At 45.5% G+C, this 26,418-nt stretch overlaps 1 protein-coding gene and 1 long non-coding RNA gene across 3 annotated transcripts in view; one reads left to right on the top strand and one right to left on the bottom strand.

The window, feature by feature from the left end:
• TMEM67 (transmembrane protein 67) overlaps positions 1-17,549 on the bottom strand; it is a 1,133,211-nt gene extending 1,115,662 nt beyond the window's left edge. For both annotated transcript variants that reach the window (XM_086965990.1, XM_086965991.1), the window contains exon 1: positions 17,332-17,549. In XM_086965990.1, the coding sequence (XP_086822116.1) occupies positions 17,332-17,524 (193 nt within the window). In that variant the 5' untranslated portion in view covers positions 17,525-17,549. The remainder of the gene's footprint in view (positions 1-17,331) is intronic.
• Positions 17,550-17,601: 52 nt separating this feature from the next.
• The window catches only part of LOC147724440 (uncharacterized), a 29,065-nt gene continuing 20,248 nt past the window's right edge, over positions 17,602-26,418 (top strand). Inside the window, exon 1 of the long non-coding RNA XR_015309915.1 lies at positions 17,602-17,845. This is a non-coding gene — a long non-coding RNA (uncharacterized LOC147724440). The remainder of the gene's footprint in view (positions 17,846-26,418) is intronic.

The raw sequence follows: 26,418 nt of genomic DNA, 5'->3' as shown, positions 1-26,418 counted from the left end.
TTACAGTGCCTCCGCTCTCACGTTTTAAAGTAGGTGGAGAGGGTTGCACTGTTCACTTGCTGCTTCTTCTCGCATACTGAATACCCTCACTTTCCCAATTTCACAAGTGGATTGGGAGAACAGTGTAAATCACTTTGAACGTTTCTCATTAATTTGGCATTTAGAGAGCATTTCACACCATCAGAAGCCGCTAAACCACCACCTCTTGTCCCCAGTGCTGCAGCCTGCCATGTTGAGAAGTACGGCAAGGAAGACGTGCCAAGAAATGCATACGCAGCGTCGCTGCTGCAGCATACCAAGACTGACACATGGCGAAGTGTACATTTCAAGATAATTTGCTTTTAAAAGTACACTCAGGAACTTACTCTTTGCTTGTATTAATGGTCCCATATTTCAAGGCACCTTCCTCACCCCACGTATACACGCTTGTTTCCCCTTAAGTGATGATCCTGTGTTCACACTGCCCACTGCAAATAGTGGATGTAGTTTCTTCGTAAAACCCTACATTAGGATTTTATAGAGAATTTTAAAAAACTTTGTAATCCACTGGCTGCACACTTCAGCTAGAAATGGTAGCATGTAAGATTAAAAATGAATACTTTATTATCAGAGTATACAGTTTACCCTAGGCTGAGCCTCGCTATAGCAATGTATAGCATGGACTATCATCTAGTTTCAAGTTCAAGTTTAATAATTTTGTATAGCGCACTACTCACCCAGTGGGTCTCAAGGCGCTTGATGGAGGGGAGGGGGGGTGCTTTACTTATCAAATATCCAAGTTTTTTGTTGTTTTCTGAAGGAGAGGTGGTTCTGTGTGAGGTGGGTGGGGAGAGAATTCCAGGTCTTGGCCGCTAAGTAGGAGAAGGATCTTCTCCCCAAGGTGGATCTTTGGATGCGTGGAATTGCGGCGAGGGCTTGATTGGATGATCGTAGTTGGCGGGTGGGGGTGTAAAAGGACAGGCGCGTGTTGAGGTATTCGGGTCCTAGGTCGTAGAGGGATTTGTGTGCGTGGGTGAGGAAACGGAACGTTATTCTCTTGTTGACGGGGAGCCAGTGGAGGTCTTTCAGGTGACCGGAAATGTGAGCTTGGCGGGGGATGTCTAGGATGAGTCTGGCTGAGGCGTTCTGGATGTGTTGGAGTTTTTTCTGTAGTTTGGCTGTGGTTCCGGCGTAAAGGGTGTTTCCGTAGTCCAGTCGGCTTGTGACCAGTGCATGGGTGACCGTCTTTCTTGTTTCGGTGGGGATCCAGCGGAAGATTTTTTTGAGCATACGTAGGATGTTGAAGCATGATGATGAGACGGCGTTGACTTGTCTGGTCATCGGGAGGGAAGAGTCCAGGATGAAGCCCAGGTTGCGTGCGTGCGTGGTCAGTTGGTATGGGGGCGTTTCCCAGGGCTGGTGGCCACCATGAGTCGTCCCAGGCAGAGGGGGATGATCCTAAGATGAGGACTTCTGTTTTGTCCGAGTTCAGTTTTAAACGGCTGTTCTTCATCCATTCGGCTACTTCTTTCATCCCTTCGTGTAGGTTGGTTTTGGCGGTTTTTGGGTCTTTGGTGAGGGAGAGGATCAGCTGGGTGTCGTTTGCGTAGGAGATGATGTTGAGGTTGTGTTTCGCGCAATGGATGCGAGGGGACTCATGTATACGTTGAAGAGGGTGGGACTGAGTGAAGATCCTTGGGGTACGCCGCAGATGACTTCGGTGGCAGGTGGTCTCTCTGGGTTCTTCCGGCGAGGAACGAGATGATCCAGTCCAATGCTTTTCCTTGCATCCCGACGTTGCTGAGGCGTTGTATAAGGGTGCTATTCAGAAAAGGGGGTGGTGATGGACAGAGTATCTGAATTAAACAGAACACTCGTACCCAGTCAACAGATCAGGGCCTGATCCATCACCGTTTTTTAGCTCACTGCACCATCCCAGCTCAGAACCTGGCTACATGCAAATTAGTCTGTCCCTGGCCCAGTGCATCATGGGAACAGGGCAGACCAAACTACCAAGCCAATTCTTATACTGGAAAGGAAATAAGCTTCCGGGGACCGGTTTCTGGCATTACAGCCGTCTTCGGCCCGGCTTGCTTGAATCCTGATGGTGCAGTGAGCAAGGGACTCACATCTGAGTATACCCTTCCACGCTTATGGTGGACAAAACGATTCAGAAAAGGGGGTGGTGATGGACCGTATAAGGGTGCTATGACAGACTGTGTCGAAGGCTGCGGAGAGGTCAAGTAGGATGAGGGCAGCTGTTTCTCCGTTGTCCAGTAGAGTTCGGATGTCGTCTGTTGCTGCGATGAGGGCGGTCTCGGTGCTGTGTTTGGCTCGGAAGCCGGACTGTGAGGGGTCGAGGGATTTGTTGGATTCGAGGAAGGCGGCGAGCTGGATTGTTGATGGCTTTCTCAATGACTTTGGCAGGGAATGGGAGGAGCGAAATGGGGCGGTAGATCTTAAGTTCAGTGGGATCTGCTGTGGGTTTCTTCAAGAGGGCGCTGAGTTTGGCATGTTTCCAGCTTTCCGGGAAGGTAGCGGAGTTGAGGGAGCAGTTGATGACGTCTCGGCGATGGGGTGCAATAATGGAGTTTGCTTTGTTGAAAATGTGGTGGGGACATGGGTCGGTTGGCGATCCTGAGTGGATGGAGTTCATCAGGCGGATGGGGTCTTCAGTGGTGATTGGGTTCCAGACGCAAAGGTTGTTGGAGGGGGTTTTTAGATCGGAGGTGGGTGGGGTGAACTGGTCTCCAAAGCTGTTATGTATGTCAGCGATTTTGTTGTGGAAGAACGAGGCTAGGGAGTCGCAGAGGTCTTGGGAGGGAGTGATGTCGTTGGTGCCGGCGGTGGGGTTGGTGAACTCTTTGACGATGTTGAATAGTTCCTTTCTGTTGTGGGCGTTGTTGTCGAGTCGGTCCTTGAAAGCCGATTTCTTGGTGTAATGGATCAGTTGGTGGTGTTTGCGGGTGGCGTTCTTGAAAGTGGCCAGGTTGTCAGTGGTTGGGGTTTTTCGCCAGGCTTTCTCGAGGGTGCGACAGATCTTCTTGGATTTCTTAAGGTCATCATTGAACCAGGGGGCTTTTTTGCTACCTTGCTTGATTTGATGGTTTTTCAGGGGTGCTAATTCGTCAGCGCTGTGGGTGATCCAATGTGTGAGGTTGGTGGCTACTTGGTTTGGGTCCGATGATTTGGCAGGGGGGTTTTGGTGAAGCAATGTGAAGAGCTGGTCGGTGGTAATTTTGTTCCAGTTTCTGCGGGGAATTGGTTGTGGGTGGTTGTGGGTATTCTTTTTGTAGTTGAAGTGAACGCAGCTGTGGTCTGTCCAATGGAGAGCTGTGATGTGACTGAAGGAGATGTGCTTGCTGGGGGTGAAGATTGGGTCGAGCGTGTGCCCGGCATAGTGGGTAGGGGTGTCAACAAGTTGTTTGAGTCCGAGATTGGCGAGGTTGTCCAGAAGGGTGGTGGTGTTGTTGCTGTCGTCGTTCTTTTCCAGGTGGAAGTTGAAGTCTCCCAGTAGAATGTAGTCCTGGGAGGGGAGGGCGTGTAGGCTGATGAAGTCAGTGATGTCTTCGCTGAATTGTGTCCGGGGTCCTGGTGGCCTGTAGATGAGGGTGCCTCTGAGTGTGGTCTTGGGGTCGATGTGGATCTGGAAGTGAAGGTGTTCGGCGGCTGCGAGGGTAACGTCGGAGCTAGTCGCGATGCGGATGGTGTTCTTATGGACGATGGCGATGCCTCCTCCTGTTTGGTTGATGCGGTCCTTTCGGATGATCTTGTATCCGTCCGGGATGGGTATGGCGATGTTGGGTGCTGATGAGGCGTTCATCCAGGTTTCTGTAAAAAAGGCGACGTCCGGCGATGTGGTGTCTAGTAGGTTCCAAAGATCAATGGCGTGTCTGTGGACCGAGCGGGTGTTGAGCAGGATGCATTTCAGGTGGTTAGTGTTGGTGCTCTGTTTGGAGTTTGTGGATTTGGTGTGGGTTCTGGTGCAGTCGAATTTGCAGGAGTGGCAGGTGAAGGGTCCATGGGTGTGTCCTGGGGCGGCTTGGTGGCAGTTTGAGAATTGGCCGGGGTTAAGTGCTGAGAGGGTTGCGGCGTCGTAAGTTATGCGGGTGGAGTGGATTTTGCGGGGCCAGGGGGTCTGGCGCTGGGCGCGGTCCTGGCGCAGACGGGCGTAGACGGGCTTACCTTTGGCGCACCTTCGGCGCGCATGGGGCGCTCCCGCTGCGCGTGAACGCTGCGCGCAAGTGCATCTGACATAAGTTGATAGTGGAGGGGGCGGAGCGAGGGAGGAGCAGCTGGGAGGCGGGAGTGGCGCGGAGAGCCGGGCTGGGAGGCACAACAACAACAACAAAATGGTTTATGAATATCCTGCCCTTAACAATGATAGATGTGAGACCTGTGCTCTGTAAAGTGTTTGGTCAATACGAGCAGCACTGTCACATGCTCATTCCCCAGTCTGCTTATGGACAAACCCAAAAGTAAGAAAAAGAGACAATCATCAGGCTGGGATGGACCTGCCTAACAGAAAGTTCTAGTTTGTTGTGCCACTCCTTGGTCCGCAGAGCAGACGTGTGCCGTTTATTGTCTTTAGAGTGCTCCTTGGGAAGACCTGGTTGTAATGGTAACATAATGTTGTTCATGGACTCTGGGAGTGTTGGAGGGTACTGTCCTTCTGTTGAGAATCATGTATTGTTGGGCAATGGGTATTCTAAGGTTTGTCAGTTGGGGCTTGCCACTAGAGCTCACAATACCTGGGTGACTCACCTCTTATGCTACAATAACTCTGTCGACCCAAGACTTCTCAGTTTCTTGATGTACATAGTTTTTCTTTCACAGCTTCCTGTTTTAATTTAGTGTAGGTTTCGCTGAAGGCTGTCCGCTATTAGTTGTTAGCCCTCCACATCCTTGAGGGCTTTGCATGTGTACATCTGCGCCCGTGGATTCATTCTGTCGGCACCATCTTTAGGCCTCTCCTCTGGCTTCTGTGAGGCAGAAGACCCGTGTTTTCTGCTGACTGTCTTAGGCTTGGATGTACGGAGGAATGTTTGATTACAGTTAAGCAGTTTGGTGGCGAACTCCGGATAAATGTACACCACGCACACAAAATTTTCCTTCAGGCATTCAGTTCAGCTACTTGCAGCGGTGGAGGGCTCTGCTCTTCGATGTACTTCCTGACAGACTGCTAAATTTGTAGTGCCGGTCAGGCACAGTTTGCTCTTTTGAAACTATCTTCGATTTTTCACTCAGAAACAGGACGTTTTCTGTCCCTGCCCCTAAAAGCATGTTCAGTAACCCGGTCCACTAGAGGGAGGAAAATGTATTTGCAAGGTAATAATAATATTTGTTTAACCCCTTCCATGCTCATGATGAGCTCAGCTCGTCATGCAGTACACTCGTCATGAACAATGGGATTTAAGGGAGTTCAGCACCATGGATGAATTGCTGTAGCATTCAAGATGTTAATAGAACTGTATAGGCAAGTTTTGATTAATTTTGTTTTGTTTGCTTTATTTAGCTAGGGTTTCTCACCTGCAAAATATGGGTGTAAATAGTGCAATTTATTACCAATCATTTTTCTGTGTTATAAGCAGGGCCACTTGAATTATGTGATTGTTTGGTTGCAGAGATTTTCGCATAATTATACATTTGCCGCATTTGCCACATAATCCATTGTCTACCGCATAATCTGCAGATTTTAATTGTTTATAGCTCAAACGGGTCTAAGTTACTGAAATGCAGCTACACGTGTTGCTGCAGTGGAAGGCTCTTTACAAACCAGGACTGGTCACCTTTGAAATGAAATGAAATGAAATGGAGTTTTATTAAGCGCAGCTGGTCCCCTGGGGCGCCCAGGCGCTAAAACCAAGATTCATGCCTCCTAGTGTGGTCAGCCTAGGGGGTTGGTCTGGTTTATTAAAGAGGAAGGTTTTGAGCTGCTTGCGAAAGGCCAACAAGTTAGGATTAGATCTTAAGTGAAAAGGGAGTGAGTTCCATAGCCTGGCCGCATTGTAGGAAAATTACCTACCTCCAGCTCTGGATCTCCTGATGCGAGGGACTACTGCCAAGAAGGCATGGATGGAGCAAAGCTGTTTGTTGGGCAATAAGGGGTGACCAGAAAGTGGCTAATTACTGGGCCAGTTTTCCAGAAGGCTTGGTGAGAAATGAATATAGACTTGAATTTAATTCTCTCCCTAACAGGGAGCCAGTGCAGAGTTCTCAACCCAAACTCCACCGAAACTCTACGTGAGAGACTGAGCAGTGTGCGTGCTGCACAGTCAGGATCCGCTGAAGTTTTTGCAAAGAATATTCAGGCGCCCCTACGTACAGGGCGTTGCTAAAATCAAGACAGGATTGAATTAGGCCCTGCATAACAACTTGCTTGGCTTCAAAAGGTAGAAGCGGGAGGATTTTCTTCAGCATCCTGATGAGTCCAAAGCAAGTCGCTGATAGTTTAGTTGCTTGGGTATAAGTGTCAGGGATTTGTCCAGCCACACCCCAAGACTTTTTATATTGTCTTTAGGTGTGGGCTGCGCACCCAGACTGGCGGGCCATAGAAGGTCAATGGTGGATGGAGCTGGGGGCTCGAGGAGCATAAGCTCAGTTTTGTCTCCGTTGAGCTTGAGACACGATGCCGTCATCCAGCTCTTGACCTGTTCCAAGCAGGTTTTCAGACTGATCTGTGGTTGCTGGCAGTTCTTGTGCGTGAGAGAGACCACTAGCTGAGTATTGGCCGCGTATGTAATGATCTTAATGCCATAAGGACGCACGATCTCAGCCAGCGGTCTCATATATGCATTGAATAGCGTAGGGCTCAATAATGAGCCCTGCGGTACCTCGCAACCCAGGGGCCTGCTTGCGGAGACCGACTCTCCCTCAAAGACTTGAAAGGTCCTGCCACTCAAAAAGGATTCAAGCCAGGCCAGAGCTTCTCCTAATACTCCTAGACTATGGAGACGGCGCAAAAGGGTTTTATGGTTCACCGTATCAAACGCGGCGCTCAGATCAAGGAGGATAACTGCCACTGATCCCCCCTGATCCAAGATCCGCTTGGCTTCCTCTGTTACCGCCAGCAAGGCAGTTTCCGTCCCGTGTTTGGGGCGGAAACCCGTCTGGGTGACATCAAGCAGCTGGTTACTCTCAAGAAACGAGGTTATGTGGATATTAATGTGTTTCTCGAGGATTTTGCTCACCCAGGGAAGCAGAGAGATCGAGCGGGAGTTGTTGAGGTTGCCGGGGTCAAGGGTAGGCTTCTTCAGGAGTGCTCGCACCACGGCTTGTTTCCAAGTGAGTGGTACAGTACCAGTAGCTATAGAGGAATTAAGTAGCTCCTTAATCGTGGGTAGAATGGCCTAGCTAGCTGAAACCAGCATGCACGGGGGCGCAGGATCACATGGGGAGCCTGACTTTACTTGGTGCATCAGAGATTCAAGTGTTTCTGAGTCTAACAGGGGGAAATGGTCTAAGATATTTTGGTGGGAGTGCTCAGCTTCTGTTGGGGAGTGTAGTCCTTGGATAGAGGGATCTAAATCTATATCTGGAAATGATAAGTACATTTTATTTATTTTTTGATAAAAGAATTCCGCTAAATCATTACAGCGGAAGAGTGGGTTGTAGTTAGTAGCTGAGGGTGGTGGAAGCCTGGTCCGACTCTTTACTATTTGGTACATCTCTTTAGGTTTTGATCTGGCCGACATGATTTTATCACTATAGTAGGCAGATTGTGTTGCCTTGATTTCTAATTCGTAGGCTCTAATAGCCTCCCTGTACATAGCTTTATCCGTGCCAGCATATCCCAGGCGCCACCTCCTTTCAAGCTTCTTACAAAGTCGTTTTTTCCCTCTAAGCTCCTCCGAATACAAGGGGGCTGTTTTCCGCTGCCTCTTTAAGCTGGTGTTACGGAGGGGAAGAATGGAGTCAAGCGACTTCGAAATCCAGTTGTCATACTCCTTGTTATCAGATGAGGGGTCCCGAGTGAATATGGGTCTAGAGGTTGCAAGGGAGTTGGTCCACTGGTCCAGAGGAAGTCTGGACCAGTTTCTCATTTTTCGTGGGATAAGGGTGCAGGGTAAGGATTTGTGGATAGTCCAAGTAAAAGGAATCAAAAAATGATCAGTCCAGGGGAGACGACTAATAGCGCCTACTTTGAGGTGCGCAGAGTTACTGAATACAGAGTCCAAGAGGTAACCTTTGACGTGAGTGGGGGATAGGACAAGTTGTTCCAGCTGGTTTCTGCTGCTTATTGCTGTATTAGGGTGTTAAACTGATACTAATAATGTACATGCAATGCCAATGCAGCGTTACTTTATTTAACAAGCATTTGTACTGCAATAGGTCTCGCATTTGCGAGAGTTTAAGCTATTGGCATTGTAAATGGCAATGCCTTTCATTGATCTGTTTTGATAATTAGCACATAAATAAAATGCATTGTCATTTGCATTGCAAATCGCTCATTTAATTTCAAAGAAGCGACCGCCATTGTCCTGGGATGCTCGGAAAGTGAAAGCATGCAGGGCGAGCTGAATGTTGCAGGAAAGCATGTTGTGCTTGCAGTAGGAAAAACTACTTAAAGAAAATAGTGATTACAGACGAAATAAGACATCTTCCGCCTGGAGGTCAGCGTTCCTGATACCACTGTTGTCTCCAACAAATAGACATCTACCAGCCAGTTGCCTGTTAGTTGTATTTTGGTTTTTGATGGGTTCATTAAATGAACCCAAACTTGTTAAACCTCATTAGAGGAATTGATGTTTTGCTACATGCTTGATTGAATGAAAGCATTTGCAGTGCAATACGTCTCGAAGTTTGAGCTATTGGTGTTGCAAATTATGTTTGCCTTTTTTTGTTAAAAAATATCCCAGCAGTAGGATAAGTAATAAAATCAAATCCACAAAGCAAGAAAATATTGCAATACCACAGGCTGTTACGCCATGTCCCTGTGTACTTGTGAAGGGACCTCTATTAGCCACATACGGTACTGCACAAAAACAATCTAACAAAAAATTATTATTTGTAACGCCAATAGCTCAAACTTTAAGTAATACGAGACCTATTGCGTTGCAAATGCTTGTTCTAAATTGATGTTGGATTTTTGTGTGTTGTATTTTCACTTTATTACTGCTTGAAATGCTGCATAAAATACTTTACACATTGCCACTAAGTTAAGCCTGGCTCCTTTGTGCCAAGCTACCAGAGGGTCAAGTTCAGGTTAATTTGGGGTTTGCTTGTGCTTCAATCTGACAAGAGTTGCGATTGCAGCTTGAGCAGGGTTCACCTCACCAAGCCTCTCAAACCAGAAACCGAATTTCCTACAAAAGTGAACACAATTTCTTATCATCGATGCTTCCCTTAGAGGACGTGGCGCCACTTTGGAACAGAGACCAGTGGGTGATCGGGCTTACATTACCCAGGTGAAAATCTTTCTCTTAGCACTCTCGAACTGGGGGCCCTGAAATATCTGGATTTAAATACATTTTTAAAAACTCAATACATGCAATGAAACTCTCTGAAAAACCAATTTTGGTTAAAATATTAAATTTGGTATTTACTCTCTTTCTAAATAATTGAGGCTTCAGAATGTAAAAAACAAAACAAAAAATATAAGGTCCTGTATAAAGATAAATTAAATGTAAATGTCAATTAAAGGAGAGAAAAAAAGAACCATAGCAAAAGGAGGACACAGGGTCAAGACATTTCAAAATAAACATGTCAAATAGGTACAGGACAACAAACAATGCAATCCAATAAAAAAAAATTAACCATGAGAAAGGGCAACACAATTAATTTCGTTTGGAAATTTCAAATGACATATTTTATGGTTTCTCCAGGACACAAAATGGTATAGCGCTTGGTAGGATTCGTCTCAGAGAGAAAGACAAAGTGTCAAACCTTGGACCACTGTTCCAATACAGGCTGTTACTCTCATATCATGTGAAGGAGCGTGCCATGTATCCATAGAATATAGGACAATTAAAAGATTTAGTTGTGCCCATAAGAATACATTTCTTATAAACAAATGTTATTGTGTCAATAGTCACATTCTGTTCGGCGCTCCCTAGCACAGGAAGCAGTCGACATCTAACAGACCACATTATATTGATGTTGACAACTCGTTTACAATCGTCATGTATACATGAAATATAAAACAATATAACATTACCATTTTGAACCCCTCCCCCGTTACATAAGAATGAATTTCGGCAGCGTGATTATCCCCTCTCTACTCTGTACTTCCACAAACACCTGGCATACATGGCTAGCCTTACTACCTACTTCCAGAATTCATCAACCCACACTGCCAACACCTTATTAACTCACATATAGAGTGATAGTTCCTCAAATCAAGCAAATCACTTCATTTACCATCCAAGACTAACAAGTCCTCACATAATACTGCCAAACATCTTTATCACATTCTGTCATTCCAACTCCTACTTATTCACCAACAAAACAGTTTTATCACTTCACAACCACTCATACTTCACTGTCATCACAGACAACTGGACGATTCAACAGATTCACAAGCCAAGCAGCATTCCATACTGTTGTTGCCCAATTTTCTAACTCACCCCAAAACCACTGTAAAGGAGAGGGGAGTAAGCATTTACCTAGATTAATCATTCACAATCACTTACAGCCAGACACCATCACACCTTCCATCCCCTTTCAAGTATCATTACAGGTCAATTGGTGAATCATTCAAAGCATGCATGCTAATAACCATCCACAGCCTTCTCCCTCCCCTATTACAATTGGCCAGTTGATTAAAGAACTTGACTGTCATTGCAGCACTTATCGCTCTCAACATCCTTCTTTGCAACATCAACCGACAGTGCAATAATCGGGTGCGACATTCCCTATTTTCACACATTCTCTTTCATTCACACCAAACCATCACAAGGAAAACTCCTTTACCTCATACTCATATCGAGCAGGAACACTATTATATTCTAACCCCACTACCAACTCTCCCACTCTTTTGCTCACTACGCCATCCCAGTTTGCACCCAGCCATATGCAAATCAGTCTTTATCCTGCTCCTCATGGGAACAGTCCAGCCTGAACTGCCAAGCCGGATCCTCCCTGAACCGGAAACAAGCATCCTGTGACCGGTTTCAGGGCAACACCCTTTATCAGCCAGGCTAGCTTCAATCCAGTGGCACAGTGAGCATGGGACCCACGTCTGTGCAAACCCATCCCACATAGGGTGAAAAGTGCTGCGGCAACAAATGATGGAGGGAATGCTTAATGAATCGAACACTCACAGCTAGTCACGAGATCTGGGTTAAATCCATCATTCTTTTGCTCACTATGCTACCCCAGTTTGGACCCAGACACATGCAAATCAGTCTTGCCCTGGTCCTTATGGGAACAGTTCAGTCCAAACTTCCAACCAGGATTCTCCCTAAATCGGAAACAAGCACACTGGGACTGGTTTTGGGGTATCACCCCATGTCAGCCAGGCTAGCTTGAATCCAGTGGCACAGCGAGCAAAGGACCCACGTCTGGGCATACCCATCCCACTTGAATCCGGTCTGTGAGCAAAAGAACAATGGATTTAACCTAGATCTCTTGACTGGGGTGAATATTTGATTCATTCAGCATACCGTCCATCATTTGTTGCTGCAGCACTTTTTGCCCTAAGTGGGATGGGTATGCCCAGAAGTGGGTTGCTAGCAGTGCGCCTGGATTCTAGCTAGCCTGGCCGAAACCGGTCCCAGGATGCTTGTTTCCGGTCCAGGGAGGACCCAGTTTATAGGTTCAGGCTGGACTGTCCCCATGAGTAGCAGGATCAAGACTGATTTGCATGTGGCCGAGTCCAAACCGGAGTGTAATGAGCAAAAGAACGATGGATTTAACCAAGATCTCTTGAAAAGGGGTGAATGTTTGATTCATTCAGCATTCCGTCCATCGTTTGTTGCCAATACTGGCATTACAACTCCAAAACACATAATTTGATCTATTCTACAGTACTACTGGGCAGGCCTTTGACATGAAGTAGGGAAATTTTCTCCCACAGTCTCTCGACGACAGTTCTGGACAGAGCTTAACATTCTAAATCTAAAAAACAATAAGACCGCACGCCTAGGTAAGTCATGCAAAAACAATACAACCACAAACATAAAGCTTGACTAACAAGCCCTGGGATCACTATCATGTGCTCTTGAAAAAAGCTAAATCCTCGTATTTTCAAAACCTCATCACCTCACTTCAGCCTCAACAACAGTAAATTATGTGCATCATCAGCAACCTTTTCTCTCCGCCTAGATCAGTGGCTATTCCATTTTCAGGAATGATAGAGAAGATAAAGTCAGGGGAGGCATAGCAGTTATCTTGTAATCTTCAGAAACTCCCTTCATCTCAAAGCTTTTCCCAGAAGCTCTTTCCGCACCTTCAAATGCCTATCTCTGGAGCTTCAATTACAGCACAATTGCCCTGTCAGGTTTCATACCGTCTATCACCCGCCTGGTGACAGCTCCGCCTTCACAGAGGAATTCACTGACTTTGCGAGTGACCAATACTCGCAAAACGAAAAACAATTTATTTTTATTGGAGACTTAAATATTCACAGAGGCAATCCGGAAGATTCAGCGGCCAACAGGCTTGCCACTTTTCTCATAGGAAAATATTTTGTTCACATAACACAAAACCGACTCACTCTAAGGACTCCACTCTTGACTTAGTTATCTCCAAAGTAGATATGCTAACTGCTGTTGATCCTATACCAGTAGACTAGTCTGACCACTTCCTCATCCCTCATCCCCTTCTCTCTGCACCTATCTCATTCTGTTACTCTTGGCCAATCTAAAAGAACTACTATCTTGTTCCGTAACGCCAAAAACATTGTCCTTGACATTTTGTGAAACACAGCCATGAGTTCACTTTTAATCTTAAACCCCTACTCTGATGTAAACGACCTTACCACCCAATTTCTCACCAGTCTATCAGCAATAATTGAAAATGTTGCTCTACTACAAAATAAAAAGACCCACTCCTTCTGCTCTGTGGTTCAATAAATCCCTCTATGAAGAAAGAAAAAACTTGAGGAACCTGGAGAAACTATTGAGACATTCTCCTTCCACCACCAATCTCTCCAATCTCCGCCTTGCAAGATCTTGCTACCACTAACACATCTTCAGTGAAAAAGTGATGCACTTCAGAACCCTCCTCTATTTTGCTAAAAAAAGTTATTCAACCTTATCAAAAGAATCAACATCTCTCCTTCATCCACCATATTTGACGACCCCCCAAGACAGTGGCAGAATTTGCACTATTCTTTGATGAAAATATAAAATCATTTGTGGATCAGGTCACCCATCCTACTCTCCTTGAGGACCGCAAATTCTTAGTCACGTGGCAGAACTTTGACATCATCACCGAAACAGCCCTCCTTGAAAGCATTCAAGAAACAAAACCCTCTAACGATTCCATCAAACTCATCCCCACTGACATTGCCATTGACTTTTACACCCACACACTCTCCTACTGGACGAGTCCGATAAACCTCTTCCTCAACCAAGGCTTCCAGCTGCCCTTAAAACAGGACAGGTTACCCCCCTTCTTAAGAAACTCTCTGCTGATGCGAAAGATCTCAACAATTTCAGCCCAATCACTAACCTCCCTTTTCTTGCTAAAATTACAGAAAGTTGTGTGGCGAAGCAACTTTGCCAACATCTCAAGGACAACTTCCTCCTAGACGAATTCCAATCTGGTTTTAGCCAAGGTTGCAGTTCCGAAACAGCCCTACTACAAGTGATTGATGATGCCCTGCGAGTTTGTGATTCTGGATAATCCTGAGTCCTGATCCTTCGGGACCTATCCGCAGCCTTTGACACTGTTAATCACAACACTCTTCTGAATACTTAACAAGCTGACCCTCAAGGCTTGATCCTCACGCTCACCCTTTTCAACCTTTACATTGAACGGCTGGAAAATCTCCCAAAAACACTCTGGGATCCATTATCACCTATATGCTGATGACACCCAAATCTACCTAAAGGTGTCTTCCACTCATGACATTTAAATCCTCAACACCACTCTCAACTCCATACAAAACTGTCTGTCAACACATCAACTAATTCTGAATCCTTCCAAAACAGAATTCCTTCTCCTCTCGACCTCGCTATCTCCTCCTCTTATCCAATCTTGGATGAACAATCTGAATATTCTCAACAACATGCCTACCATTGTTGGCCTACCATTGTTGACAGTGCCAAATCTCTAGGCGTCATCCCAGACCAGTGGTTCCCAAACTTTTTCCATCATTGGCTCCCTTGACCTTTAGGCTGTTGACCGCGGCTCCCCATTAGCTTCCTTTTTTTGGGCGGATGGGAGAATGTAAGCCCTGCCTCTAGAGCAATTCAAATTTATTCCCTGAAGCCTCATTATACTACATGATATACTATATTTTATTTTAAATGCACAACTTGCACATGCTGTAAATATCGATACTGTGGGGCATTTGCACATATATGGGAGATGGGTCTGGCAGAGGGGTAATGAGCCCTGGTTTAATGAGTTACCCAGAGAAACATACGTGCAATTTCAAGATGGGCATATGTTGGCAGCGATGTTATGGGCACTCTTCGACATGCATCACTTTAGTAAGTACTCACACATCCCAGTTAATGGCTCTCGGCAAATGCAATTTCACTTCCCCATGCTCGAGCTCAGGCGCTCCTGACGCGTAATGTAATGCATTGTATGCCGCTATAGTCATGTCATCATCATTATGCATATTTACATAAAGGAAGGGAGGGTGATGTGAGTATCGAGAATAAATGAGGTAAAGCAATATTAAAAATACGCAGAGGTAAACAAATGATCTTTCGCCTTATTTGTAAGGGCATTATATTTAATACTTCAAAGTCCACTCTACATCAGAAATTAGCTGAAAATCTTTGTAATAGCGGTCTGCATCGTAACCATTGGTGCTAATCTATCCCAGAAAAATGAAAAGAACAAGCCTTGACAAAGGCAGTAGGTGTGGCACTGGCAAGCTGGTGCACTGACATTTCTTTTTCATTTGTTGTTGCAACCAATGTTACAAACAGGGCTGCCATATGTCTATAATCAAATTTAAAGAAAAATGAACCACAACATATAATTGTAATTGAGCAGCATGAGTGCTTACACTGCGTCAATATCGGACATACAGGAGCAGTTAATGTGCTATTTTACATGTCGCACTGCCATCTAGTGGTACAAGAGGGAGTTTCAGCTACTTTTAACAAAACATATTTTATATAGCGAGCTTACAAAGCAAGTAATTGCATATGCCGGATATTGACGTTATTTATTATTTTTTTATTTTATTTATTTATGCGATTTTATATAGCGCGAACTTTACCCGAAGGTGTCAGAGCGCTTTACTTAAGAACCAGTTGAGAAACATAAGGACTTTAGATTACATGCGTTACATAAAGGATACAAGCAGAAAAAAATTGCAAATGTACAACATGTAAAGTCACATAAGGAGGAGATACAAATGGATATACTCTAAGAGTCACATAGGACTAGTGATTAGAGTTATCTCTATATACATAGGGAAGGGATACACATGGATATACTCTAAGAGTCACAAAGGAATGGTGGAGAGAACAGCGGTCTACTGCATATACTAGTGATTAGAGTTATCTCTATATACATAGGGAAGGGATATGGATGGATATATTCTAAGAGTCGCCTAGGAATGGTAAATGGTACAAAGGTCTACTGCCTACATTAGTGATTAGAGTTATCCCTATATACATAAGTATAGAAACACAGTACATTTCCTCAGGCAGAGTTCCATTAAGTGGGGTAGGAGGGGGGGAAGTAGTCACAACATCAAGGGAGGGTGGGAGGGATTCAAGGGTATGGAGAGAAGGCAAAACAGAGAGGGGAAGAAACATTTGAGGATCCTCAAGGGGGAAAAAGGGAAAAGGGTAAAAAGACGAGGGAATGGACAAGATGACGGGTCGGGGACCAGGGAAAATACTGCTGAGAACAGCCGCAAAATAGTCAAATTCTCCAAGTCTTATAGGAGTGCCCTGTCCGGCCTGAGGCCTGCTTGTGAGGGGGCTTGTAAAGGTTCAGCAACCAGCCGCTGGTAATTGTGTCGCGGCGCCCCAGGCTATTTCAGGGGGCGCCCCAGGGTGCCGCGGAGCACAGATTGGGAACCACTGTCTAGACAAAAAGCTCAATTTACAGCCCCATATCAATACCAGCTCCAAGAATGCACGTTAACAACTACGCCTTCTCTGGCGGGTTCAGGAGCTTCTTTCCTGAGCAAGACCTAAAAACCTTGGTCCAACCATTTGTTCTTTACAGATTGGACTACTGCAACTCTCTCTTTGCTGGCCTCCCCAAATCCCACCTTTCCCCTCTAAAATTCAGCAACTCGCTTCGTATATGGGGCTAAAAGAAATGATCACATCACACCAATACTGTTGTCTCTTTACTGGCTTCCGAAGGTCAATTTACAAGACTGTTTGTATCACCCACAAAGCCTTGCACATCTCCACCCCTCGCTCAGGCTAATAAACTCAAATTCTCAGGCGGCTCTAGACCTTCACGCAATGCAGAAAACTTACTGCTCGAACCTCCTACTTCAAAAGGGAAAGGTTTATGGTCCAATCCTTCACTGGTAAAACGGCCAGAATTTGGACCTCACTTCCTCCATTCCTTCGAACCACCACCTCTTTCCGGACTTTCAAAACAGATCTTAAAACTCTTCTCCTCCAAAGGCACTTCCTGGATTAATTCAACTCATTTCTTGACCCTTACATCCATCTGGCACTCAGATGAGGTCAACGTTGTAAATACGTATTTTATTCCTGTTTTTCCCTAACGCCGGCACCTTTTATTTTTTACAATGTATATATGCAACTTGTTAGTGGCGTGTTTAGTCTATCTTGTGTACCTTTTGTAACTTTTCTTGGTTCTTTTGTAAAGCACTCTGACTCCTTTGGGTAAAGTTCTTCATTAAATAAATACTTAAAAATAGAAAGTGTGGCGGGAGGGGGGGGCTGTAGCTGCAAGTAATGAGTGTTGTTAGAGATGCTTCAGAAGCCCACATCACTGGACAACATTTCTGAGCACTTTTGTAACAGAAAGAGGGAACTTAGTATTTACCTGCTAACTTACATTAGAAATAGTAAAGTTTAGCAGAGGTAACGAGGCACATCTAATAAATAGCTGATTTGGCAATTAAACCTGCTAGTCTCCTGTTTAAAGAAGGATAGAGTAGAGTGTTGGGCGGAGGGAGGACTCATAGGCGCAATGTTCTAGTAGGAGGGACGGGAATGAAAGATTCCCGTCCTTCAATGCTTCGGAACCGGAAAGCTTAGTTCAATCCTTCGCCGCCTCTCTTACCCCTGTTGCTCTGACGCTGATGGGCTCCGCAAGGCACGCATGTCAGACTATTGATGTGGAAGAAATGCTGTGGTCCGCAGTTCTCGGGCAGTAGCAGCGGGAAAGAGAGACTCTGTCCGGCACACGGGGCTGCCCGCAGCAGCAGCACCAAAAGGAATATGTGGGGCAGTACATCCAAGCTGTACGTCGCCATGGCACTGCCACCGCCACCCCACAATGCACCGGGCGCGCCGGGGGTCTCTCCCCGTATGTAGCTGCAAGAAGCAGTCTGTCTTCTATTTCTAAAGCAAGAGGCTCTCAAGCTTGGCCCAGGCTGCAAGCGGCGGTTTAAAGATTGGCGGTGGCAGAGACAAGAGGAAAGTGTCCACGTTGTCCGAGTCTGAGATTTTTCGGCATACGGAGAGATATTCTAGTGAAATGGTAGAGCGGCGAGCGGGACTTTAATAGAAGGGATGAGGATTTCAAGATGCCCGCAAACGTGGTAATACTGGAAAAGGAGGCACCGGGAAATAAGGTAATTGCGCAGAATCACCTAATTTTATCAAGCTGGGAATTGAACTTTAACCCAGGTTTCGTGATTGCGTGATTCAGCCACTGAAATGTGTATCCCTCCCATTTATATCAAAAGTTAAAAGCTCTGATTCTTTGAGGAGCTAAATCAGTACACTTAAAAACACGTTTTGCATAATAAATTAAGTGGAAACAAAAAGAGTTCTACAAAATAGGGACTGAAATGTGGGAAGGTGAAGTGGAGTGGAGAGGAGGGGCAGCAGACACCAGAAGACTCAGCTTGGTTTTCACGAGTTTCTAAGAAAAGGTCAGGATGAGCTAGAACCAGGGCTGGAGTCTGCAGTGGCTTTCCCACTTCTAGTTTACTGGATTCCTAGAGCATTTTTAATAATTAAAAATGACAGCAATCAACATGTAGAAATAACGTGTAGGCTGTTGTAGAAATAAAGGGCAGCTTGAAGACTTCTCCAGGTAAATTGATGTAGCTTTATTTAAGACAGCAGCCAAACGAACACCTCGCAAGCTAACCAGACAAGCAACTGACAGGTATGGAATGCTTAATCAAAACATGCTAGAATACACGCAGGAATTCTAGAAGAAAAGAGAACACAAAGAAAGGCTTTACATACAATGAGTACAATATTGAGATGACTGATCATGTACAACACATCTTCCTCCTTCATATAAACACAAATAAAATAAAAGTAAGAACCTAGAAAATATAAAAACAAAGTGAGAAAGAATATTCAACAACAGTAATAATTTATATAAGCAGGTGGTCTGCGACATCTTAAACTTCTGGTCTTCAGTGACTTGAGTGTTTTGAGACTTGTTACAAAGTCACAGGCATCGCCACCACCCACTTACTTTTGATTGCCAACCACCGGATCAGAAACAAAATCATCCACTTCAGACAACATGTAACCACTAGTTGCCTGTATATAAACAATATATAAGTTCAGGGGGTGTATAAAGACGTGGAAGAGGGTATGGGGGCCGTGGCGGAGGTACTGTCCCGAGCGGGAGGGGGAGGGGAATTAAGTTTATTCCAGCCCTTGCATTGTCGAGCTTGCCTGAGTTTGTATCAAGTAATATTGATAACCTGTCTGCTTTTTCAACATACCTATATGATGACTGTGAACATGAGCTTTATTAATAAAAAGAGTTTAAAAAAAAAAAGTCAGCAACGTCAAGAGAATGTGATACCTTGTTTTTTTTTATATAAAGCCACACGGCGAAGATTCAATTTTTCGCCATTTGTCAAAACCACATTGTTGGAAAGTGGGTTATTGGTAGGGGCAAATGTAGGTCTGCCACTGGCAATAAGGGCACTAACACATGGTAGGACTAAGCATAGGTCTTAGAAAATTATTCCTATGCTCAACCCTTGGTAACGTGGCTGCGAGCAGACAGGCTTAACAACACAGACCGGTATGTAAAGCATTTAAAAACAACATTTCAATAAATAATTAAGACACAACACATAATTAAAAGCCAACACCAATTTATAAAAATAGGAAATATTTTTATCTTCAAAATGACATGACACCATAACTACAAAAATTCAATGTAGGGAACCGGAGATATGAATTTTCAAAGATTTAATAAAATATAGCACTTAGAAGATAATAGCACTATATTGTGATACCTGCTCGCGATAGACCGTGCCAAAGTCAAAGTTTAAGGACGGGCGCAATGGAGCCCTGAGAAGCTACTGCATGCAGAAGGTCCCGGTCTCAGTTTCTACCTTCGCACTTAAAAACTTTTCTGGAGCTTTTCTTCTTGAGGCCCCTCAAAGCTCCTAGCCAGTCCAGATTCGGTGAGGGTTCGCCTGCTTGACTTGTGATGAGGTCCCAGTCAACTTCCCTGATACAGACTTAGAAAATTTCTCAAGATCGCCTAAGGGGCAACCCAGGAATCCAGGCCGGCACGCGATGGTAGGGAGGCGGTTTGGCTTTCGAGGTCACCTTTTCTACGAGCGGACTTAGAAACTTTTCTGGAGCTTTTCTCGCAGGGTCTCTCGATGCTCATCATGTAGCCGGTTCCGGTGAGAGTTCGCCTGCTTCAGTTTTCTTCTAGTGCCGGTCAATCTCTGAAAGGTGGAGAGATAGAGCTTTTAGCTGGACAAACCTGGTTGGCTTGGCCGGCTCTCGGTTGAAGGCAGGCGGCCTGGCAGGCCAGGTTGAGTCGGTCCCTCTATGGAGCTTTTTTTTTTAAAGTTGCTCCAAAGTTCTCCAAACTTCTTGAACTTCCTGAAGTTCCTCAAGGGGTCCAAAAGTGTCTCAAACTCACACCAAGGGTCTGCATTTGACACTGTAGCACACTCCACCTTGCTGCAGTGTCTGAACAATGGCGGGGTAAACGGGATGGCACTCAGCTGGATGCAGTCCTTCCTGTCTGAGAGGGGCTTTCAGGTCAGGCAGGGGGAACACTACTCTCGGGTGTTCAATCTCGAACAAGGGGTTCCCCAGGGCTCGGCCCTCAGCCCCACCCTGTTTAACCTCTACGCCTCCCCTGTTGCCACCATTGTGGAAAGGCATGGCATCCAGCTGGTGTCGTACGCTGACGACACACAGCTGGTCATCTCGTTGTCACGGGCACCCGATACTGCGGCACTCAACTTCAGGGCCTGCATGCAGGAACTTGCTTCCTGGATGTCCAACAACTGCCTGAAGTTGAATGGGTCCAAAACGGAAGTGCTCGTGGTAGGGGGAGGCCCGTCTGTGTGGTCCTCAGCGTGGTGGCCTGACTCTCTGGGCTCTACCCCCACGCCGAGCCACCAGGCGAAAAATCTTGGGGTTCTATTCGACTCTGATCTATCCTTTGCTCCCCAGGTTAACCGTGTGGTTGGAATGTGCTTCGGGATACTGAAGAGCCTTCGCAAGGTCCTTGACCTATTACCGATTGGTGCCAGACAAACTCTTGTGCATGCTTTGGTCACATCGAGACTTGACTATGCCAACCTATTATATCTGGGTATTACGGCCAAAAGTCTCAACCGTCTCCAAGTTCTACAAAACGCCACAGCCCGGCTGGTACTGAGACTCCCCAGGAGAGCACCCTCTAAAGCTGCCTTGAGGTCCCTTCACTGGCTTCCTATCCGGGAAAGGATTACCTTCAAGGCTCTCTGCATGTGCCATCGCATCTTTGGAGGCAAAGCACCCGGCCCGCTGAACAGCCTTATTACTCCCTACAGACCTGAGCGGCTGCTCAGATCCTCTGGGATGGGTCTGGCTGTTGTCCCCAAAATCCGTAAATCTCGGATGGGAGGTAGATCTTTCAGGCTCCTTGCAGCCAAGAATTGGAATTTGCTCCCCACTGAAATGCGTCTCGAACCTTCTGAGACTAAATTTCGCAAAACCCTCAAAACCTATCTCTTCCGCCTAGCATTGTTATAATCCTCTGACTCTCTTCCAGGTTCTCTTCAGCGCGGGGACACGCCGGTGTGCGTTACCAAGCGCTTTACAAAATTCCAAAATGAAAATGAAATGGAAGCTCCAAGATGGTCCTTGAAAGTTGAGGACGTCAGTTCCCACAATCCACTGATACAAAACCCTTACAAATCCACTGATGGTTCTCCAAGATGTAGATTTAGTTGGTGATGTTCCAGATGAGCTCTTTTAACTTGTAGCTTTCAGTCAGTTCACTCTTTAGTTTTTTTTCCAGCAAGATAATCCACAGGGCTGTAGTTTCAGATGGTGCAGTCTTCAGAGGTCAGGCCTTAGAAATCTTTGCACAGCAAAACTTCTCAACAGGGCACTTCTTCCTTAAGTAAGTCTCAAGCAGCAGATCTGGAGGGCTCTGCCCTTCTCAAATACTTATTCCAAAGTCTCTGGGTCAAGCAGGAGGTCACTTCTGACCAATGGAAGCAGGGTAACTCCTCCAAGACATGACCACATCTTGTAGAGGGTGGCATTATTTTGTCCCAGAGTGCATCAAATCTTCCAAATCCATAATGGCTGATTTTCCAGCAAGGAGGTAAGAGCTGGCTAAACACACCCCTAGGATGGCCAATTTACTTAGACTCTCCCCCTGAATCTGTTCATATCTTCCTTAATCCTGCCATCTGCCTAAGGTAGGAAGTTTAGAGTTGTAAATGACAGTGTTCTCTGCTCTCCTCTTTGAAGAACATAGTTTACGACTCCTCCCCCTGGCCTTGCATTGCTATGAAACAGCACACTGCCCTGCCAGCAGAGCTGGTTAACCCCAGGGGCTCTTTATCACCTCCACAAGGCAGCCTGGCTAATCCACTTAACTCTGACCAATCAGGGCAGACCACTGGAAGGCTGAATTTGGACTTATAAACAAGAAAGTCTTATAACGTGTTGTATGTACACTTTAGGAGAAATTCAACAATATTTTATTGTTGAATTTATTAATACCATCATGGGAAGTCTTTGAATGGTATTTCTAGCCCTCTCCTATCAAAAGTTAATAATCAATAACTTCCTACCATGTTAACCTATGTAGCAGGGGATTTGCAATGGGAAAAATGACTTGGGCCATTTTTCCAGCACCAGGACTTACAAAAACATATTTTATAAGTACCCAGCTTATATTTACAGGGCCCCCACCCTAGGTGCAACTAGGGGAGACTTTGGGGGTTCTGAATCTGTAGAAATATTGCAGATCCTCCCTCCACAGTGCTCCTAGCATCAAAGCCGAATTTGAGCAGCACTTTACCACAATATGGGGAGTGAAATGTGAAATTTCACTTTACCTAGGCATATACAAACAAATTTTATAATTGTGTACCTTATAAATCAAACAAAAGAGAGAGGGGACCTGGAGCTAGTTAAGATCCAGTGCCCATGCTCCGAATTCTAATGTTATAACCAAGTAGGGGGGTCACTGTTCCATCGGAGTGCGCGATTTGAAGTCACGCTCACACTCAGACAAGGTAAAGGGTAAAGTGAGAGATCCTAAAGAAGGAAGAAAATGAGTGCGGGTATGTAGAGAGGGTCCTTCTCTTAGTGATGGTGCAGGTGGCGGAGTGGATAAAAATGGCTAGCGGATACCGAAGGGCAGTCATTTTATTAGTGATATATGGGTTCCCCTGTCATACTAAAAAAACAGAAGGTTGTGTGTTACAATATGGGTAATAATGTACCCTGTATGAAAGAATAGGGGTACCCCTGAAACAGGTTCCTAAATCAGGGAAAATTACTAAGGTGTGAATATCGTCATTTAGGAACAAGATATTTGGAGTGGACCTAAGCAGAAATACTAAACAGTAAATGCATTAGATACATGTCATCAATTACGTCTTTGTCAACCAATAAAGTTTTTTATATCTTTTTACTTCAATTTTTATAAATATATATGGTATACAATAAATACAGAGTGATCAAAAATTAATTAACAATTTACTTTCAATAAAATACATCCTGAGGTATCAAGCCAAATAGTTGGCAGTCACAATACAATTCAATTTCTTAACATTGATACAATTTTGAGCATGGCTAGGGAATACGTTCCTACGCGTGTTTCGGCTAGGTGCCTTCATCAGGAAGCCATGTTTTTGTGAACAGAAATGTGACCTAGGAAGTGAGAAAAGACCGACTGATGCATGTATCTTAAATTCATATTTAACTTTAACTGGACGGTCCTACACATTTTAGATGGGTAACATAGAGTTATATACTTAAATACTAGAAGAAGATAAAAACATTTGTCGCAAGCCTATTACCAAGAAACTTTAAAATAAGGCAATAGATGCAGTGAATAATGTAAAGCCACCACCAGGTAGTGTCGCAAACGGATAAAGAAAAGGTGTGGGGATCAGACCCATGGAAGGTGTAAGAATCAGGTGGTATCTGTCATGCCATTAAATTTTGGAAGGAAGATGTTGGGTTCCAGTATATACCGAAATTAATTAAAAGATGAAACACGTGTTTGTACAGTGGACTGATCATACCTCGTCTATAGTCCTAAACATTCTGCAATGGTAGAACAGGGCGATGCCTGTTTGACTTTTAGGTTGAATCTGAATGATGAAGGAGGTGCAACAGAATAAGGAAGATTAGACTCATGGGACTGATGGCATAATAATAATCTCGCTATCTATTACAGATAACAAAGCTACAGTTACTTCAATGTCTGTGGCCTGTCTAAACCTCTATGGCGAAAAACTTCTTAAAAATAGGGGGGAGAAAAAAAGCAGGATTTGCAGGCTTAGACTACCCATGCATAGCACATGGCGCTAGTTCTATGTTAAGTTATGTTACATTGCAGCGAGCAATAAAAAATGGATGGATAACAGAAGGATAAAAAATAGTTAATCTTACATAAAGAGGCACATTATGTGTGTCCTCCTATCCATTCCTACCGGCGCTGTGTTAGTTATAATTACCTATTTTGTAGCTTGATCAATCAGAGCGAGATGTGGACAGCCGGTATGTCAAAATCCCGTAACTTTCTACAGGGAAGAGAAAGAGCACAGAACAGGGAGTCCTAATGTGCCCCTTGTCTCGATAAAAGGTATGAAGATGACTTGAATTGCCACATACAGGACAATGGTTTTAAGGGCTTACCGCTAAGTGAGCCAGGATGAGTTTGGGAGTAGCTCGGGAGTGCCAATATAAGTGTCCAGGACTGGAGATAAAGTCTCTAGTGTACATACAAAGGGTTCTGTTGAAAGAAGGCGGATCAATGCAGTGCACCAGTGAGGACACACATATGCAGAGTAGACACACAAGCGCATGCACACATGCGCACACATGCACAAGCACACACGCACAAGCACACAAATGCGCACACACAAATGTGCATATACACACACGCGCACTCACACACTCGGGCACAACCACAAGCACAGACATGCACACACACACCTGCACAAAGGCACTCACGTGCAGACACACACACAGGCACCCACCCTCACAAGCACACACATGTACACATGTGCGCGCAAACACATACAGACACCCACACAAGCGCACACACACAGACCATTACAAAAATACATTAGTGATAAGTGGGCAGACAGGTTTAGATATAGCACAGTGCAGTGTACCAGTAGACACACACCAGCACACACACACACACACAGTAACCAAATACACTGGTGATCAGTGGGCATACGAGCTTATGTGCAGTGCCGTGCAATTCACCAGTAGGCACACACACAAATTTGCGCACTGTTGGGCTGCTTCAGAGCACACATTGCACTTCGACGACCTCAGATTACACAGTGCAGGCTCGGTTAGGTTTCCTAAGAGCACACAGTTCATGCACTGCTCGACTGCCTCAGAGCACACAGCTAATGCACTGCTAGGCTGCCTCAGAGCACACAGCTCATGCACTGCTCGGCTGCCTAAGAGCACACAGTTCATGCACTGCTCGGCTGCCTCAGAGCACACAGCTCATGCACTGCTCGGCTGCCTCAGACCACACAGCTCATGCACTGCCCGGCTGCTTCGGAGCACACAGCTCATGCACGGTTAGGTTGCCTCAGAGCACACAGTGCATGCACGTTTAAGTTGCCTCAGAGCATACAGTGCATTCACGTTTAGGTTGCCTCAGAGCACACAGTTCATGCACGTTCAGGTTGCCTCAGAGCACACAGTTCATGCACCTCCAGTCTGAGCTCTCCATCCCTCTTCGGTGAGTCAGACAGGAGTGAAGGACCTGGGCGTGTACCGACTTCAGGGGAAAGGGTAACTCTGTGACCCGAAAACAGAAGAAGCTGTCCCTGTGGGAGGAGCTGCAGCAGGGTGCGGCTTCATAGGTGAGCAGCAAAAGGAAGTCCAGGGCCAGTGGGGATGAGGCGAGGCGACGCCAAGGCTTGTAATGAACTCTTAGTTAGAGGAGCAGCCGAGAGCCAACATTGTAGATAAGAGTCTGTGACGAGGACTCAGGCTGTGTTTGTTCTTGATGGGTGGGGGGGCTCGTGCTCCGTGCAAAGACAGACACACCGGCACCCAATGGGAACCTTACAAGAAAACATGTTTGCATCCAGGGCACAAGTCCTTAACAAGCACTGTCTGTCAATGTATTATCTTTATGGGGCCATGTGTTTGAAACACATGGCCCTATAAAGATAACAAATCGCTTACGACAGCCGTAATGCAGGTGAGGCCGTCTAAGTGGGACGGCCAAAAAAAAGAAAAGTGTACGTCACACTAACCTCTTTCCCAATGGCTGGCCACCGTTTAGCATAAACAGTGACGCCGGCCAATGGGAAAGAGGGGCGGGGCTTAAAGCTCGCTAGTAAATCGCCCTCTAAATCATTAAATCTTGCAAGCGAGGCTGCGCATGTGCGCAGTCCACGCCAGCTCGACCTAAAAATACCACCTGCTCTCCTAACCAATTAATACTTCTCCACACAAACACGGGGTTCAAGTCAAGCTAGGAGATGGTAAGTGTCTGTCCCGGAAAATCCCAACAACCATAAAGATCAAACAGGGGTGCATCTCGGCACCGACACGTTTTAACTTGTACATGTCTGATCTATCGCCTGAAGTGGACACTTGTAACTCACATGCGCCAAACATAGGAGGGCTGCTACTCTCCAACCTCCTGTATGCAGAGGACCTCGTGCTGGTCAGTCGAACCCCCATTGGCCTTCAACATTTA

This window comes from Lissotriton vulgaris, chromosome 4_1, assembly GCF_964263255.1.
Source record: "Lissotriton vulgaris chromosome 4_1, aLisVul1.2, whole genome shotgun sequence".
Classification (NCBI taxonomy): Eukaryota; Metazoa; Chordata; class Amphibia; order Caudata; family Salamandridae; genus Lissotriton; species Lissotriton vulgaris.
Note: the sequence above shows the minus strand (reverse complement) of the source record. Positions and strands in the feature narration are given on the sequence as shown.